We start from the raw sequence: 18483 nt of genomic DNA on the forward strand, positions 1-18483 counted from the left end.
ATAAATTTTAGGTATTACAAGTTGAATATAATTTATTTCTTTTTTCTTCTATATCTTTTTTAACTTTTATCAACAAACCTTCGCTATTAAGAATGCATCCCTCTTACGCATATCTTAATAGCTCGCTTAGTTATGTCACTTTTAAAAATTTTCTTCATCATTTCAATATCAATTTTAATGCTTTCTTCAACTACATTATAATTGCTCTTCGAACGAAATCGACGCGTTGGTAAAGGAGGAGTTGCAGAATTCCGTTTTCTTTCAATAAAACGCGCAATCATTTGACAATTAATAACAATTTTATTTATGAGAAAATATTGATATGTTAGGAATCATGTATGGAATATGGCGTTAAAGTTCATATGAAATTAATAATTGCTCGCAGCTTGCTAGTGTAAACTCTTTACATTTATATTCGAAATTAGAGGAACCTTGACATCATAAGCCTCTTAAGCCGAAAACAGTCTCTGCAACGATAATTGTTTGTCAAGAATATTTGAAGATGGTCGCGTTACTCACGATGGCGCGCAAACTCGCAGTAACCTTCATAAGCCATTTGATAATTAAAAGAAAATGAGCCGCACCAATTTTAATGATCTTTAAAAGCGGCAATCAGATGCAAATGTAATTTGAAAACATTTCACAAAACTCGTCCATGTTACTCTTAGCATAGTAGCGCCTTACTTTTACTTTCTTCATTTTGGGTTATGCCTTCTTAGCCTTCTTATTAATTTATTATGGAAACTCATTCGTTCGGCGGTAAATTACCTAAAAATGACGATTGATAAATTATCTAAATTTTTAAAAACAATTTCTCGAACGTTACGTGTAGAAATAATTCCTTACCGGTTTTTTTGTAACAAAATATTTTATTGAATACATTCATGGCTGCCTCCATATTGTTCCCATCTTTCTGATAGAATGCGAAATTTGTGTTGAAAAAACATGCGTTGTTTTCGGTGCCAGTTTTATAATATGCTCCCAAGAATAAGAGTACTGTTCAGGCAAACGATTAATCATCGGTTGAAACAGGTATTAATCAATCAATCCCTGGGCTAGGCTTTATTAAACGATGATGTGTTGCTGATCTAGCTTTATTTACAGAATGACCAACATGCAATTTGAATTGATCGAATTTATGATCAAACAAGGTACCTAAGTCCAGAAATGAGTACACTTTCTTCAACCTAATTGAGTCAATAAAATATTTTGTTGCGAACAAGTTTCACCTCGAAAATGGCAGCTTCTTACATTTCCTTTTATTTAACGTCATGAAATTGACTGAAGATCATATTACCAAAATGTTTAAGTCAACTTCGATAAGACAGAATAGAAATTCCAAATAAACGGGCAAGAAAAGTTTGACGTCATCTGCATATATTAGGATGCGAGCAGTTTCAATAGCTGAGGAGAGATCATTAATATATAGGATGAACAGAACAGGTCCCAAGTGACCCCTTCCCACCACCTGAACCACCTGAAGTGACGACGAACTCGTCTGAGTGAGAAGAAGTGAAAAACATCTTAAGGTATCTACCATCAAGAAAGGAGGACAATCAATCAAATAAATACGATTTTAAACCTAAGCGACATAGTACCCATAATAATAATTTGTGGTTAATTCTCTTAAAGGCCTTGTTTAATTAAGTGTAAACAACGTTTAACTGTGCACCGTTGGAAAAGGCGTCAAATGCATGGGAAGCAAATTCCAGAAAACTAGCAGTCGTCAACCTAATCTTTAAAAATGCATGCTAGCATGGAGCAATAGCAGACTTAAGAGCAACGGCAATACGAGACATGATAATGCGCTCACATAATTTAGGTAAAATACTAAGTTTGGCAATTCCCCCTATAGTTTGGAACGTGATGTCTATTACCACTTTTATAAAGTGGGAGAATGAAAAAAGTTGTTCAAAAGGCCGAAAATCGATGCATTTCAAAAGAACGGTTGAAAATGAATGCGATAATAGGATGCAACTCAACTGCGCATTTTTTTACAATACATGGGATGGAACCCATCCGAGCCAGGCGTACAGTTATGCTTTAACGCTTTTAGTCCTTGTAAGACTTCATCGTCAGAGGTAATTATTCTAGAAGTGGATATGGGCTCATTTAGCTGATACGGATACGGGTAGGGGAGAGTAAATTTGCTTGAGTTGAGTTGAAGTTACGTGGAAAGAAAGCAGCTAACTGGGTTGAAATCATAGCATCCATCAGAGGTCTCAAAACCATTTAAAGGCTTAACAAAAGGAAACGCAGTAACATTTCTTTTAAAATTGATTGATAGATTTACAAAAACGCAGAATACTTGTTCGAAAGCTGGAAGCAATCTTCTCTTGTACCGCTTCATAACTGACATCTTAGATAATACATATAAGACATATAAGGAATTTCAGAGGTATTGCGAAGCTTAGTGTAATTTTTATAGTGCTTGAGCGTTTATTGACGGATAGGATTGAACCGTCTATTAGAATTGCCATCTCACCGACACAGTATGGTTTTGTTAAGAGTAAATTTACGATGACAAATCTTTTAGAATTGATTTGCAATGCGACTCGTGCTTTCTCCGCAAGAAAAGAATCGGACACAATTTACACAAATTCTCCAAAAGCCTTAAATAGAGAGCCGTATTCCCTGCTTCTATATAAGCTAAAGTGGATTGGCTAACCATTTGACTGAATTGATCGAATCGTATATTTCTAGGCATATACAAAGTGCCTTACGCAAGTTTGATGTTGTATCTGATGTCAAAATCTTTCATTTATTTAGCGTAATAGGTGACGGTTTGCACCGACATGTTAAAAAAACTCTGACTTAAAAAGTTGCCCAAAAATTTAAACGCAATGTCGGCCAGTTCAAGCCACTTGCCCATTAAAGAATTAACAAAAATCACCGACAACATTAGGAAAATACCCAAAAGGAACAGCACCCACAAACATCCCAGAACCTCACAATAGTTATAGCAACGCTATGCGAAAAGTTTCATAAACTATGTATCGAGATTGACGCGATTAAAATACAAATCGATGACATGGAATATCCTAACCCTAGGTAATCGCGTAATCCTATAAGACATAAGTCGTCTGCTCGATTTAAGTCATCCACTCGATATCGGTCACCTGCTAGCAACAATTAAACTGACTTTGCAAATATCATTACCGTTTTAGAAGCAAGGCGAAGAGAAGTAAAAAAAGCCGTGCAATTTTAAACAACAGAGAAGAACTGATATGCCAAACTGAAAGAATCCATTGTAGTGACGGCGGACAATGGGATTCTTAATATCAGTTCACATCGTCTCTTTGTAATTGAAAAGAATAATCAAATAACAGCGGCACGAAAGTTGCTCTACTTCCAGCGAATAGATTTGTTTACAACAAAAACTCATCCAATATTATTCTAGCCGCAGCTAATGAATCGAACATTAAGCATACAGAAAAGAAACGTTTAACGTCAATTTTGGTCTTAGTAGAGATTTCGCTTTCATATTTACTACTACGGCTGATATTCCCAAAGCCTGCATTGGAGATGATTTTTTAGAGAAATTCGAACTACGAGTTGACATTAAACGTAAACAATTGGTTGGTCCATTAAAAAGCTGATCTGTGAGTACACTCACTTCCCAATGTAACACTCTCTCAGCCAAACTTTTCCGAATGGAAAATCAATGTACCAAGTTGTTTAAAGATTTCTGGGTTTAAAGCGGGAACCGAACTATTCCAGTCCAGCCAAGCCAAACACACCATTGTCCACAGATTAATCACAAAAGAACGTACTTCAGTCCTCCAAGCCTAAACGTGTCGATCCATTCAAACATAATGCAGCCAAAACGGAAATTGACTTTTTGGTCGAGTCCGGTATTTACAAAGCGTCTCATTCGTCAACGGCCTCGCGTCTGCGCTTGGTAGCCAAGAACGACTCAAGTCTTTAGCGTTCTTGTGCTGATTTATAGATATCTATATGTAATCACAGCTCCAGATATGAATTTATATATGAGATATAAGAAATTATTTTCAAAAAAGATGTCGTTAAAGCCTACCACCAGATTCCAATGGCAGAAGAAGACATATTCCAGATAACAATCACAATGCTATTCGGAATGTATAAATTCGGGCCAAAGCTTCTTGTACTCAGAATCTCTTCGCAAACAAAGATTCATAAATGAGATGTTTAATGAAATTGGATTTAGTTTTCATCCATATTGATGATGGTCTCATCCTCGCTAGATACGCGAGTGAGCATCTAAAACACTTTAGTTAAAACGTTTTTTTAAATCAGTTTAATAACGAAGCACAGTTAACTTTTACGATCGACATTTCGCACGTAGCTGTCGGGAGTGTATTGGAACAAACCCATCGTGGTGAAACAGATCCAATATTATTTCTTCCTAAAAAACAAAATCCATCTGAAACCAAGTACAGAACGTTGATGTTTAATCTACTTGACAATCAAACAATTCAGACGTCTTGTGAAAGGAAGACAATATGTGTTATTCGCTGACCATAAGCCACTCGTCAACGCGTGGAAGACTGACCGCAATCTGAGACAGACAAGGCATCTCGGATGAAATGTAGCGTAATACGTCCAGAAAAAATCCGAGACCTTTTCTCCCAGCAAGTCCAAGAATTGCATGGAATTTCACATCCGGGGCCGAGACCAAAGGGGAGATTACTGACTGGCACATATATTTGAGAGAAATTAACTTGCGGTGAAACCAGTGCATTCCGCGTCGAAAATCGAAAACCTCGAGACACACGAACACACCGGTACGCAAAATATAAAATACCCAAAGGTATATTTCAAAACGTTCACATAGACATTGTCGGCCCGCTTTCTCAATCCAATGGCAACCGTTACGATAATCGATAGATTGGCACGACGGCCTGAAACATATCCTCTACGAGAAATCTCTGCAATTGTTATTACAAAAACGTTTGTAAACAATTAGATATCACGTAACAAACACAATCACAAGTGATCAGGGAGCACAGTTGTTTTCAGGGCTATTCACGGTACTAATAAAATTACGTGGTATCCACAAGATAACAACTACCTCATACCGCCCTCAATGCAAGGGTGTGATGAAGCGATTCCGCAAACAACTAAAGGACGTGAACATCAAATCTACACGTCCCTAAAAAGGTTAACGGATTGTAAATAAGTTTTCGTCCGAAATTCAAGCAAACGTTCGTTACAATCTCCTTACGAGAGTCTTTTCAGAGTTATTGGAAAAATCTGAAATTTTTTAAAATACAAATAAACAACGACGTTCGAAATGTGGTTGTAGATGGGGCAAAACCCGCAATCCTGCAAACGTCACATAAGCAGGAGAACACTCCAACAACTCACTACACATAGAAACACAAGAAAACAGAAAAACGATTTCACTTACACAACATCGATACATTCCTTCTTTAGGAGTAGGGTTCCAATATACAATTTTGCGAAAGTGATATGATACTCCCGAAACAGAGTGGACCGGACAGAACGTACCGAAGTTCTAAGTGTGGTAGACCGCCTGGTTATAAGAACATAAAAGAGATAAAACGATTAGGATAATAGAAGCAGAACAGGTAAGCGGTAAATGCTGAATACTTAAAAGACTACAAGTTTATAGCTATTAAGTATCTAGGACTAGCCATAAGTGAATTAATAAACAAACTGCAAGTTCATTGTTCTTAACTTGGATGAAAATTTACGATTTCTTACTTATTGGGCTGCCGTAAAATAGACAAACATTGAATTTTCCGCGTGTAAAATAAACAAACAAGCAACCAAAACTGTTTTTTGTGCTACAAAACGAACTATCATCTGCCGAGTGAACATCATCTCGATTTTGATGCTTAACAGACCCTACATAAAATATTATAAATGAAATGACAGGAATACCTAAATTAACAATTATTTAAAACTAAATAAAAAAAAATCACTTAATATAATATATAGACGGAGAGAAAAAAAAAAGAGAGAAAGAGAGTCAGAAAGAAAGAAAGTTAGAAGCAGTGACAACGCTAAGAATTGTTCGATGCCATCCGACCTTTACAGTGCAATATTTAACGTTTCTGGCCATAACCTTCTTCAAAGCATTTTGACATTTGAGTCCGATCCGAGTTGTGTCTCAGCAAGAAAACGTAAGTAACTCTTCAAAATTTTCGCGGGCCAATTACTTACAACCACTGGCGCTGATTACCACTTTGAGTATGAAGCCCAGCCATTCAGTGTTTGCAACAGAGGTGCAACGCGTTCAAACGGGACCGCCGTGCAAGGCCGGAAAGTAAATAGAGGTCATATGTATGAGTTTTTCAAGATGATCCAAATCCCAATTGATCGCTTGTCTTTCGGGGAAGCTGCTCATGTTCCAGGATAATTATGAATGATATGCAACTAGGGAGGGAAACAAACAAGCGTCGCTGGAATATTCTGCGTCAAAGCAATGCAAGCTCTCACGCAACGCTTCTAATAATCGGTTATTGCATAAGTTAAAAAACCGAATCAATGCGTCATCCGGCGGACAGGCGCGAATTGACATCAAATGATTTCATTTTGCTCCCGATCACAAGATAATAATAATAAAATGGATGAAAAACGATTTTCCACCACGCTTCAAACATATCTCAATGGAACGAAATCAAACCGATTTTATGACAACTCGTGCGGGGTTCGTATGCCGAATGGCAATTTATTTATCTGTTTTTTTTTTTCATTATTAAATTTAAAATATAAATACAAGTGCCCCACGCATGAAATGCATTTATTGCACACAAAACGTTTGCTTCTCTCTCCTTTATGCCTGCACTTGTGGTATTTTGGAAAAAAATAAGGCAAACTTGTCACATTTTAGCTTCTCTTTATTAAAGATTTTCATTTAAAATTAGATTTTCATTTATTCGCTTATGCGCTTTTCTTTTTGATATTTCTTTATCGTTTCCTCGAAAATCTAACGGAAGTATTTCTTTGGTAAATGAATAAAAACAAAATCAGAGTTTCACATAAAATAATTAAAAAAAAAAAAAAAAGAAAAAAGGAAATGCATATATATAACAAAAATAATTTTTATAACTTTTGTTGAAGTATTTATTATTTTCTGGGTTTTTTTTTTTTTGTTTTTTGTAAGAAAAACAGGTGCACTGCGGAAAACTATTGCAAAAAAGGTGATTGCTTGTTAAGTAATGTTTTTATAATAGTTGTTGTTACTTTATTATTATTATTATTATTATTGCTTGTTTTACGATAACTTAAAAAAAAAAAAAAAGAAAAGGAAAACAACAACTTTTTCTGAATTTTTTTAGCTTTAATGTTATTCTATAATTTTAATTAACTTTAATTTTTTTTCTTTTACCTTTTTAAATTTACTTTTTAATTTGTTTTCCATTTATTTATTTGCTTCTTTTTTTTTCTCAAACCTTAATTTCTATTGTCTATTGGTTTTCGCTTCTTATTTCTTTGTATTTTTCTTTTTTGTTGTTATTTATTCTCTTCTTGTTTTTTGCGCTCAGTTAATTGTTGTTGATTTTTGTGTAAGTACCGATATGTTGGTTTTTATCCACTGAACTATGTTGCTGTTGCTGTTCTTGCTTACGTTTTTTTTTTTTTTTTCGTTTTCGTTTTTGTGTGTGTGTGTGTGTGTGTGTGTGTTTTTTTTTTCTTTTTTTTGTTAGCTTTAGTGTTTGTTGTTCCTGTGTTTTTAGGTATTTTATTGTTTGTTTTTTTTTCTTTTTTTTTTTTTTTTTTTTTTTTTTTAAAAAAAAAAATATTATTTTAGGAAAAATTCTTCTTTCGTTTTTGTTAGTAAAAGTTTTTTTTTTACATATTTAGAAAAAATATTTTATTTTATATAAAAAATTCTTTAAAACTTATAAGAAAAAAACATTTAGATAGAGTTGTAGTAGAAGTAGAGCACAAAACTAGAAAAAAAGTTGAGGCATTTTTGCATATTATAATAGTATATACCCACCACTAGAGTAAACAAAATTGAGTTCTTAAAATAAACTAATTATGGCGACAGGCCCGGAAATGGGTCTCAAGGCAAATGCTTTGAACTTTTCTCATTCATTTTAGCCGGGTTTTTTTTTTTTTTTTTTTTTTTTGTTAAGTGCACCTAACATATTTAAACGTAATCGTCGAGTCGCTTTTTCACATAGATTATGTTGAATAAATTCTTGAAGGAATTTGTTCGAAAATTCTTGTTCATTGAAAATCAAATAGCGTGAGACATAGTTTCGATGTCATACGGTGAATTAATTTACTCACAGCATAATTTATATTAATTGGCCTTAAGTTCCTTTACCAATTTTTATTCTGAATAAAAGTGTAAGCCAAAAACTTGCATCGAATTTCATGTGCAAAGACGGCGTAAATGAAGCACAAGACTTACGGTAATGACTCCTTACCGGCACGTAGTATATATGACATAAAGTATTTAAGAAGAAATCGTGAAATGGGTGCATTTTGCTCGTTATGATCACGAACCGATGAGCAAATTATCGACAAATTTACTCATATTACGAAATCTTCTTTCAAATTTAAGCAAGATAACTCGACATTATCACTCAAGCACCGATTCGTTGCAGTTTCGTCAGTGGCGTTAGGGCATGTGCTTCGCATTCCAGCTGCGCTTGCATCCAGGATAATCAGTTTTTATTTTTTTTTATTTTAAATAGTGAAATGCATAGTTGGTCTCTGAAATCTTTCTTGAGAATCTTAACTCTAATTAAACTACTTGGGCTGACTAGGAATAGACCACCCGTGGTAGTAAAATATTTATCTTATTTCACAACTCAACTGCACGCACAACGTAATACCGAAAAAGCTTCGTTAAAAATGTTAGAGATACTCTAAAATGGCTTGCAAGCAACGATTAAAACATTTTATATGTCATCGATCGTACGCCGGGCTCGTCAGGTATGCCTCCGTGCGAAGTGTTACGATTCCGTCGTTTAACTCAAGTTACGCTTTCATAACAGACAATTTTGAGAGGTTAAGGCGCAGAAAGTAAGGCGTGCATATGTTTAATTGCAATGGATTATGTAGAAATTGTAAATAACTAATAATCGGGAGAAGAACGATAGAAGACTAACAAGCCTGCTTAAGTGGTGCGTATTGGAGATTCGCCTTACGACGAAATTAGTTTCTGTTTACATTTATTTGCTTATTTTCTTTTACATACGGATTAATGCTGGAAAACTTTTCTCAATTTCTTTTCTTTTTTTTTTTTTGTTTGTTTTTTGTTTCTGGTTTGGAATTTTTTTAATACATTCTTAATATACATATATACTAAACATGTAATAAATTTAACAATCTTCACCCGTATACAAGTTCTGGTCTAATTTATAAAAAGAAAAAGGACAAAAAAAAAAAAAAAACAGAATAAAAAATAAAAAATCATTCCCTTTCAAATCATGGCAAACGAACAATTGCTTGCAAAAGATTTGCAATCAAAGCCGATAGAAAGTATGCGTACTTTATTTTTCAAAATGCATATCTGGTGTTATTTTGATAATGTGAGCATATCAGAAAAAAGGAAATACCTGTAGTTCTCGTAGACATATAAAAAATGCAAAGTTTTTGATATATATACTTTCTATCTGTTTTTATTATTGGTGTGAGACAAAAGGACAGATATTTCTTTGAAGTATGAAAGTATCTCAAATGACGTATAATCTGCTTATCCCTAGGAAAACTCTCTTTTTTTCTCTGAAATACTTACTATGAAGATATGGAATCGAAAAGACAAAGTCATATATATATACGTACATATATTTTAATTTTAAGCAGGAAAGCATGTTTCACGTTATCGTTAATAGGTGAAGAAATCATATATTAGACAGAACACTCATACGACATATATACCAGATTTTTTTTAATTGTTGAGTTCATTTTCAGTAATTAGTAATCTCTCCCTGCTGCTTATAAAAGAATTGACTTCCACGCTGTATTTATAAATGATTGTTACTTTATCCCTATATTTCTTTTTCTTCTTTTTTGTTTGTTTGGTGTTGTGTACGCGTGTGAAAGAGTTTCTGATAAATGATTTACTTATGACTTTTTCTGTTTATTGTATACATTTACATGTATATTCGTGTGTGTGTGTGTGTGTGTGTGTGTGTGTGTGTGCGTGTGTGTATGTACATACATATATAGAAAAGAATTTATATAAAATCTTAAGAAATTTCATTTTCTCTTTTAAGTTTCTCAATAATTTCTTATTGGTTCTTTATTTTACAAAAGTGCAAGAGTAACGATTGTTAACATCAAATATAAAAAAAAAACAAATAGTTATACGCTAATTACGTTACGTTAATGGAATAATGAGATCAATATAAAAATTATAATAATAATAATACAATAATAATAACAAATATAAATTGAAAATAAATAATATATTAAACTTATAACTACAAATAAGTCTTAATGATCAAGCATAAGCTGACTTGAAAGCTTTCTAAAATCTATTTAAGTGTAAACTAATACTGTAAGGAAGCGCTTCTACGTTTTTTGATTTAAAAAAGGAATGTAAAGAAAGACTATTTACTGTTATTTAGTCATTGTTATTTTCATAATTATTATTATTATTATTATTATTATTTTTGCTGTTTTTGTTGTTTTTGTTCTTGCAGTTTATTCATTTGCTTTTATTATATTATTATTATTATTAGTATTATCATTATTAAGTAAGTTACTATCACTCTATTTATAAATGTAGTTAATTGTTGTACTTGAAACAAATTCCATGAAACTGATGTTTATATAGTAAAGTGCGTATTGTATGTAGTTTTTGTTGTTCTTGTTTTTGTTCTTGTTGTTGTTAGCATTTATTTTTTTTTTTATTATTTCTAACAATAATAGTTAATAAAAATTTGTAAACCATTCAGAATTTAGAGTCTTACGTCAATAATGTTTTGATTAATCCATTTTCGGGGAGGAGCTTCGAAAAATCTCTTCAACTTTTGTGCGTGTAGCTTGTACAACCAGCATATGTTGGCAGGGAAAATCCCATATAACCGTAAAATGAAACAACATATTGGCGATAGCGATTAAATATTCGAAGAAGGCAAACCAACTGAAAGCTGTAGCAAAAACAAAAAAAAAAAAAAAAAGAAAGAAAAACAAAACAAAGGCAACAGAAAAGGAAAAGGGAAAAATAATTTATACAAATCTGTAGAAATTTTCAATACGTCTACTTTTTTATTTTGATTTTAAATTTTATTTTTCTACAGTACTTACCCAAGTCGTGGCAATAGAAACGATGTTTGGCAAAGAATATCAACAGGCCCACAGTACTAATAATAGACATAGCGAAGAGTATTTTCTTCCATTTAATTGAATCTCTTTGGGTCTGACTCAGCTCGGTATGATCCTCGTGTAAAATGCCATTCAATTTAATAGTGGCCAGCATATGACATAATGAACAAATCATAAAAGTTATAAAAATTTTCTCATGTATAGCTAAAAAGATAATTAGAGAAAGAAAGATTGGTTTTTTTTTTCATAACAACAAAATAAGAAATAATCCATTAAAAACACTCACGATAATTTTCACGATTTGATATATATGTGACACCACCCAGCGAAGCAATTTCAATGCAATTTAATATTAAAATCATTGTTATCATTGAGTTTATATTAGCTAAGCGTTCCGTCTGCATTTTGGTTTGCATTTTCTCTAACATTGTGCGATAATAGTTTTTGTATATGAATGCTATCGGTATGCGCGGTCCCAAATGTAAGGCGATACTGAAACGCCAAAAATAACGTTGAGGACTAACGCCCGTAATTGCACTTATCGACGGCACAATATTATAAACCTATTGAAATAATAGAAAATAGTTTTATATTGAAAAATTTTATTTCATCTTAATTGCAACTAACTTACCCGACAATGTGTCTCATGAACTTCATCATATTGGAAGACGTATGCGGTTACAAAACACGTAAATAGTGTAAAGAGTGGCAAGAGTGCAGTAAATATGCAAACATGTTGAAAATTCACTAAATAGTAAATGGCGAGCGGTACATCATTTGGATTTTCTACGATTGGTGTAGAGATTGTTGCTATTGCTGTTGCTGTTGCTTTCGTCACTTGCAAAGGATCTACAATGGACTAAACATAACATTCAATGTGCAAATATGACAAATTTTCTAAAGCAGTTTTCATCAATCATCAACATTTTTCCTAAATGCCGAATGGCTCCCACACACACACACACACACACACACACACACACACACACACACACACACACACACACACACACATATGTAAATCCATCACACACATAAACATTTTAATATACTCCAAAAACTTGCACAGAAGCAAGTTTTTTTGCAAAAAAAAAAAAAATAAAAAATAATAAAAATATTATTTGATAATAATGCCAACTTAAGTCAGGAGATAGCTATGATAGCATAAGTTTTAATACCAAATGCTATTTGAAAGGTTAAGATAAGCGCACTGTATCCGCAAACATAAAAGTCTGACCACTTAAATTAAACTTTTTTATTTCATTTAAATATATTGAGGAGCTGGCATTTTTTACTGATCTATACGTAAAATGTTCGGTTGGTGAACACAACTTATGAGTGATAATAGCTCCGTTTCTTCTACGGCATACATAGACAGGTTCTGCAGGAATAAGTGATAATCCATACGATCGAAAGCGGTTCAAAAATCGAAAAATACACTAGCAGTAGCATTGAAGTCTTTATCTAAGCCTTTGCATATAGAACACCAGTTTTGTCCTCTCAGGGTGCAATTTCAAGTCTAAAAGTTGCGTCTCCTTCAACACAACTCTTTAATAGTAAATCTTGTTGAAAGGAATAACAAATAAGCATATATTATGCGCAAACAATAAATTCTTACCAGTTGGATTAAGGCAGGAGAGCAACCGATCTAAACCGTTTCGTTGCGATGCTGCATACAGCATATTTATAAAATCGGCAACATTGTACTTTCGTAACCAGTAGAAGTTGTTAAGAGAACTTAAACTCACGATGCCCGCTGACATTCCGGTTATTTATGCGTGAACCTGCGCTCACCAGAGAATGAAACAATCCCTATAAAGTAGGGACCCCACTACAACTGGAGTACCAGATTGATTGATTGTTGAGGCCGATCGTCAACTCCAATTATTCGTGTTAGGAATGATTGAAAAGTACAACTACCGCGATAGATAGCGAGTGGGCGCCTGACTCCTGTCGAGTTTAAATTTAGGCAATAAGGCCTTTGGCACTACTTTACACGACCGCACACATGGTTGCTTTTGCATTTACCATACTTTCGCGATTAGCCAAACCCAAAGTATCCTTTCTCGAGATACGTGTGGATCGGCTGATGCAATTGACATGACCTGCCCCCTGCTCTCGACTCACTGCGTTTTTACCTCCTCCATAGAAGTAGCCTATGACAAAATCATCAATAAGACCTTTAAACTGATTAAATTTATACGAAGAGTAAGCGCTTCCGATATTTACGCTCATTACGTTTAGGCAGCTTGCCTTCATTCCGCAAACATTACTTTTGAACTATGAAAATTGTTTAAAATTTTGACTTTTTGTCGTATCAGTATTAGCCAAATATTATTTAAATATAGTTACGTATGTAGCAAAAATTGAAAAAAAGAGAAACAAAACATCATTATGGGATAGAGTTCTGACTCGGCGCTATCAACGTCGTCATCAGTAGGATTTCGACCAGTTTAAATTGTACTTTGAGCTGGTAATCTGCGTCCCCAATGCTTGTTTGTTGTCGAATTTAAAGACATTTCTCTCTCACTCTTTTTCGATAAGTTCTACTACTGCGCGCATATACATATTGAAACTCAGAAGACGCGTGAGTTTGGTCAGAATATGTCAAAGATTGAACAAAGGTTCTTTATTGAACACAAGATAACATGGGCAGACATTAGGCAGACGAACAGATTGTTGATCAGTACATTTTTTTTATTTTTTTATTATGTCCAATCACGTAAGAAGTAATGTTTCCAACAGTTGTAACGCAGTGATAGTGAGAAAGAAGTGAGGAAAGGGCAGGGGAAACTGAACTCAGCTGAGCGTGGGTGTGTACTTAATCGGAAAGCGTTATGTTTTTACCGTCTACCCATCCAAAGTAGCTACGACCAAAGTCAACTCTACCGTTCAGAACGTGAAAGCTATGTTTTCCTTGAAATTTACAGCTGCTTCCAGGGGTTCCAAAAAAACAATGCCTATTTGAAGTGAATATATTCAAAAGAATGATACGATCGTTCAACGGATAAGAGACCAAGGAAAAATTCAAAATATGTGCTGGTGAGTTTGATGTTAATTGTGAATTTGACTATCGAATTGTACGGGTTCCCACCGTTTTCTCCATCAATTCGCAACAGGAAAAGTGCAAAACGTGGAATTCTGTCAGCCAGTAAGTAAGACCAAGCAAAAGTATTTTAAAGAGACGATGCGGGTTCATTGGGAAACCATATTTCATCTTACGTATCCGCTAACAGGTGCACTTACTCACTTATTTCTTAGTCGAGTAGGCAAAGGATCGTGACTAGCAACCCAATGGTTGCGCATTCAAATCTCAAGTGCGGTAGTGTTTGCAATACAGACGAGCATATAATCTAAGTTATTCGACAGCCTTTCAATCCATATTTTGTAAATTTATTTACAAAATGTATAGACAATAAATAAATAAATAAATAAAAAAACTTTAACAGAAAAAAGGGCCAAACAATTAACAGTAATAGCCATTCAAAACATAAGAAGTATTTGACTTCTAACCCAATGATTTTTTTTCAGTGAAATGACATAATCAATTTTCAACTCAATGAAATTGCCTAATGTATCGCAATAAAATGGAGCCATATAAAGAAATCCTCCGCACACTGAAGCCTACCGAAACACCTCCAAACGTCTCAGGCACATGCGTTCTAATTACAAAAATATATAGATGAACAGTAACTGCGATACGTAATCCATTAATTAATATTTTTCGCGGTTACTTTAAAAATACCTTCTACCAATAATCAGATTCAGCGGGTATTCGAATCACTGGCTATGCTGTATGTGTTACGAACATTTGACAAATCAAATATAATTTCAATCGATCCAATACTATCGGACTTAGACATACGTTTCTTATAGAACGTAAGTTCAAATTTTGTTGACTATCGCTGGTACCTCTGTTACCGAATTACGTCCGTTTTCAACGTTAGAAAGCCATATGCTGTGATCTGTAAATTGTAGCTTTTTCTATCCATTGTGGACAGATCACATTCAATTAAAAAACATTTAATTTATTTATCAACTACCAGCTTAATTTTACGTTTCGGAAAGTTTCAACGTTAAATGATCAGCAAATAGTAAATACCGATAGGAAGATGAAGTTGAAGAGGTGATGTGTCTTCACAAATACATATCGGAGATAAGTGTAAGCTAATATGTATTTTAGCCACTGTAATGCACCAAAAACATAACATGCACACGTTTGGTTCATGTAACATACCCTTAAAATATCGTCCTCCATAAAACATACTCAAAGAGCGAACGTCAAGACATAATAGAAAGACTATTACGCTTAAAGTTGTGCAAGATAAATTTACAAATTTTCGATGTTTTTTTACACGATGCGAGAAGTGATGAAAAAAATTCAATCAAACTTTGACGTTCTAGAAGAAAGTCTTTTCATCGCTTCTGCTATTCACATTAGTTGGGGATATAAATTGTTTATGTAGTCTCTGACGCGTATTTGTATTTATTGCAAAAATTTGCTACACTTTTTATAACAATTTTTGCATAAATTGTAAGAAAAAACATATTCCATAAAGAAAAGCAAAAAAAAAACCAATTAAAAACTCATGGTAGAGCAAAGCCGACTGTATACGAAATACGAAAAATTATAGCTTGTTTACGTATAAACGTTGATTTTTCATGACAATCTTTTTACGGAGAGGCTTCGAAAAAGATATCTATGTAGTACAAATTTTTTACAGTTAATTTTTTTTGATATAATATTAAAGTAAATCTGATAGACCAACTTTCATAATAAAATATTAAAAATTAAATCTTTTCGTCATACTGTTATGTCAGAGGATGTTGACAAGATGCCCCCATCCGAGATGAATTTTATTCCTTGGCTTAATGTGGCAAAATACTACATTCCATTAATAAAGTACGTCAAATTTTTATTTATATCGGTTTTTTTAAAATTCGACATTATAGGGAGAGAGACTGTAAAAATTATCCGATTCAGGTAATTCTCAATAGCGTCCATCCTCGGGTCAAAACATGCGAATGAAGTCAATCCCATAACTGGAACATAATTATATTATAGACAGAGCACATTGCATATATGGACAGACATAAGACTGAAGTACACATTTAATTTGACTCAAAAAATGGTTTTGATCCGGCTGATATAATTAATGGTAGGACTATTTCGCACAAATTATTCTAGGTGTTCCATATACCCTTGTGTAGGGTACAATTAAAATAAATTCACAAATTTATTTTAAAATTTGTTTAAATTTGCTTTAAGGATTTTTTACATTTTATGAAACATTGGACACAAGGTCAGCGAAATGTTTTCATCGTAGATATACATAGATGTGAAAGATGGCAATCTCTCGCACCTCGTTTCAAATAACTCGATTCTAGAGATGTCTTGATTGATGTTCTGATTGGAGACATTTTACATATTTTTATCCAAATGGCCACCCAATAGTATTTGCCAGCAAAAATACATTAAAAACCATATAATAGAGATACTTAAAAGTTTCCAGTCCAAAATGCTTCGCAAAATTGCGAACATTCTCAAGGCAGTCCACCTCGATTTACAAGCTTTCTCTACTAAGGTCAAAATTACCTACCTTATCTAGAATCCTATAAAGCTCAAATTCTCTAATCGAATGGAAGAGCATCGTAAGGCTCATCAATTTTTAAAGTATTTTAAATTAGGATTATTGTTGGATCATCGAAGCAAGAATGAATTTTACCTGATCCGTCATAAAAGAGATATCATACAACAACAATGTTTAAATCAATAACCACTATATAAAAATAGCTTTTCCAGTAATGTAAGCTTATTTCATTTGTGGCCATACCAAGTGTGGTCAAGTTGCACTTTGGTATTTCAATCTTTTTGACCTTCAAACTTCCGACAACATAAAAAAGCGTACTTAGTACAATTCGATTCTGATTCTCAAATCAGCATCTATTATTTGTTTTTCACTTTACCTTTTTATTAATTAATGATAAGTTTACCTCTTGTACGCATTTCGGAATGTTATAAATGGAATGACAAAGCGAATATAACAACTTTCGGTAGTGGGCATAAAGCAATAAAGCGCTAAAGAATATGTAAAAACATCAGGAAAAATCCGCCAACATTTTACGTATATTTATATATGCATACACATGTGCATATGGAACCTCGAAAATTTTCAATTAACATATAAAAAAGCAAAATGATTATTGCTTCTAATGAGCAAGAAATGCTACAACAAACATAGCCATGAAAAGAGGTAAATAAACAGATTAACATCTATATAAATACATTGTATATATATATATGTATATATATACAGTGATGAGCATAATTGTGAAGAAAAGAGCAAAAACATTAAATCAACAGCCAAAGGGTGAAAATACAACAAATATTCTGTTAAATGAAATCTTTTTCAATGCTAACGATTATGATACTGTACAAGAACGTTCGACAAAAAATATAGAAACAGAATGAAAATGTGGGGCAGAGGCAGACAGACAGGCAGAAAGGCAGAAAGACAGACGGACAAACGGACGAAGAGAGAGAAAGAGAGAGAGAGAGAGAGAGAGAGAGAGAGAGATGAAAGATATCTGTAAAGATAATAAGAGCAAAAGTGTCAAAATACAAAAGAACCGTTTCATAAAGACTAAGGGCAGCACACTAACGATGTAATAAAACGAGTTGATTATGTAATCAAATGAGATATGAAATGTATTTTTCTCTTAAATATGTGGCAAATTATTGTACATTTTTTTCATAATTGGTCGCTTACTTGACTGATTGTACTTTTGATGTTACGCAAATGTACTTCCGTTTCCTCACCACCGCTTTTAACAGGAGCTAATGATTTGGTGCTATCACTACTTATATTTATTGATTCTGATTTCGGTTCATTTTTATTTGAAACACGACGTTTAACACTTGAATCACGTCTTTCACTCATTTTTCATTTGCAATTCTTTACTAAAACCTATGTTAATTTTTTTGTTATTCAGTTACAAAATTGTTATAGAAAATTTTCGCACATACACGCATTCTTAACACCCACGTTTATAGCATTTAGGGTTTCATTTCATGTTTTCCTTTCAACAAAAAAAAAAAAAACAAAAAACAAAAAACAAAAAAAAAGATTACTTCTCAATGATTAATGTTCGTTTAGTTTTATTGCACCGTTAATCTATTCCATTTTCTATTTGAATTAATTAATTTTTGTTTTTTTTTTTTTTTTTTTTTTTTTTTTTTTTTAT

The 18483-nt window shown here is 33.2% G+C and overlaps 1 protein-coding gene across 1 annotated transcript; it reads right to left on the reverse strand.

Moving 5' to 3' along the window:
- Window positions 1–10883: 10883 nt before the first annotated feature.
- LOC119644341 (post-GPI attachment to proteins factor 2-like) lies at window positions 10884–18451 on the reverse strand. The gene is made up of 5 exons (XM_038043886.1): window positions 18009–18451; window positions 11870–12097; window positions 11525–11801; window positions 11221–11442; window positions 10884–11063 (listed from the first exon to the last, which is right to left on the reverse strand). Exons 1-5 carry the CDS (start codon window positions 18177–18179, stop codon window positions 10900–10902), a joined length of 1062 nt encoding a protein of 353 aa, XP_037899814.1. The 5' UTR covers window positions 18180–18451; the 3' UTR covers window positions 10884–10899.
- Window positions 18452–18483: the final 32 nt, after the last annotated feature.

This window comes from Glossina fuscipes, unplaced genomic scaffold (assembly GCF_014805625.2).
Source record: "Glossina fuscipes isolate IAEA_lab_2018 unplaced genomic scaffold, Yale_Gfus_2 0, whole genome shotgun sequence".
Taxonomy (NCBI): domain Eukaryota; kingdom Metazoa; phylum Arthropoda; class Insecta; order Diptera; family Glossinidae; genus Glossina; species Glossina fuscipes.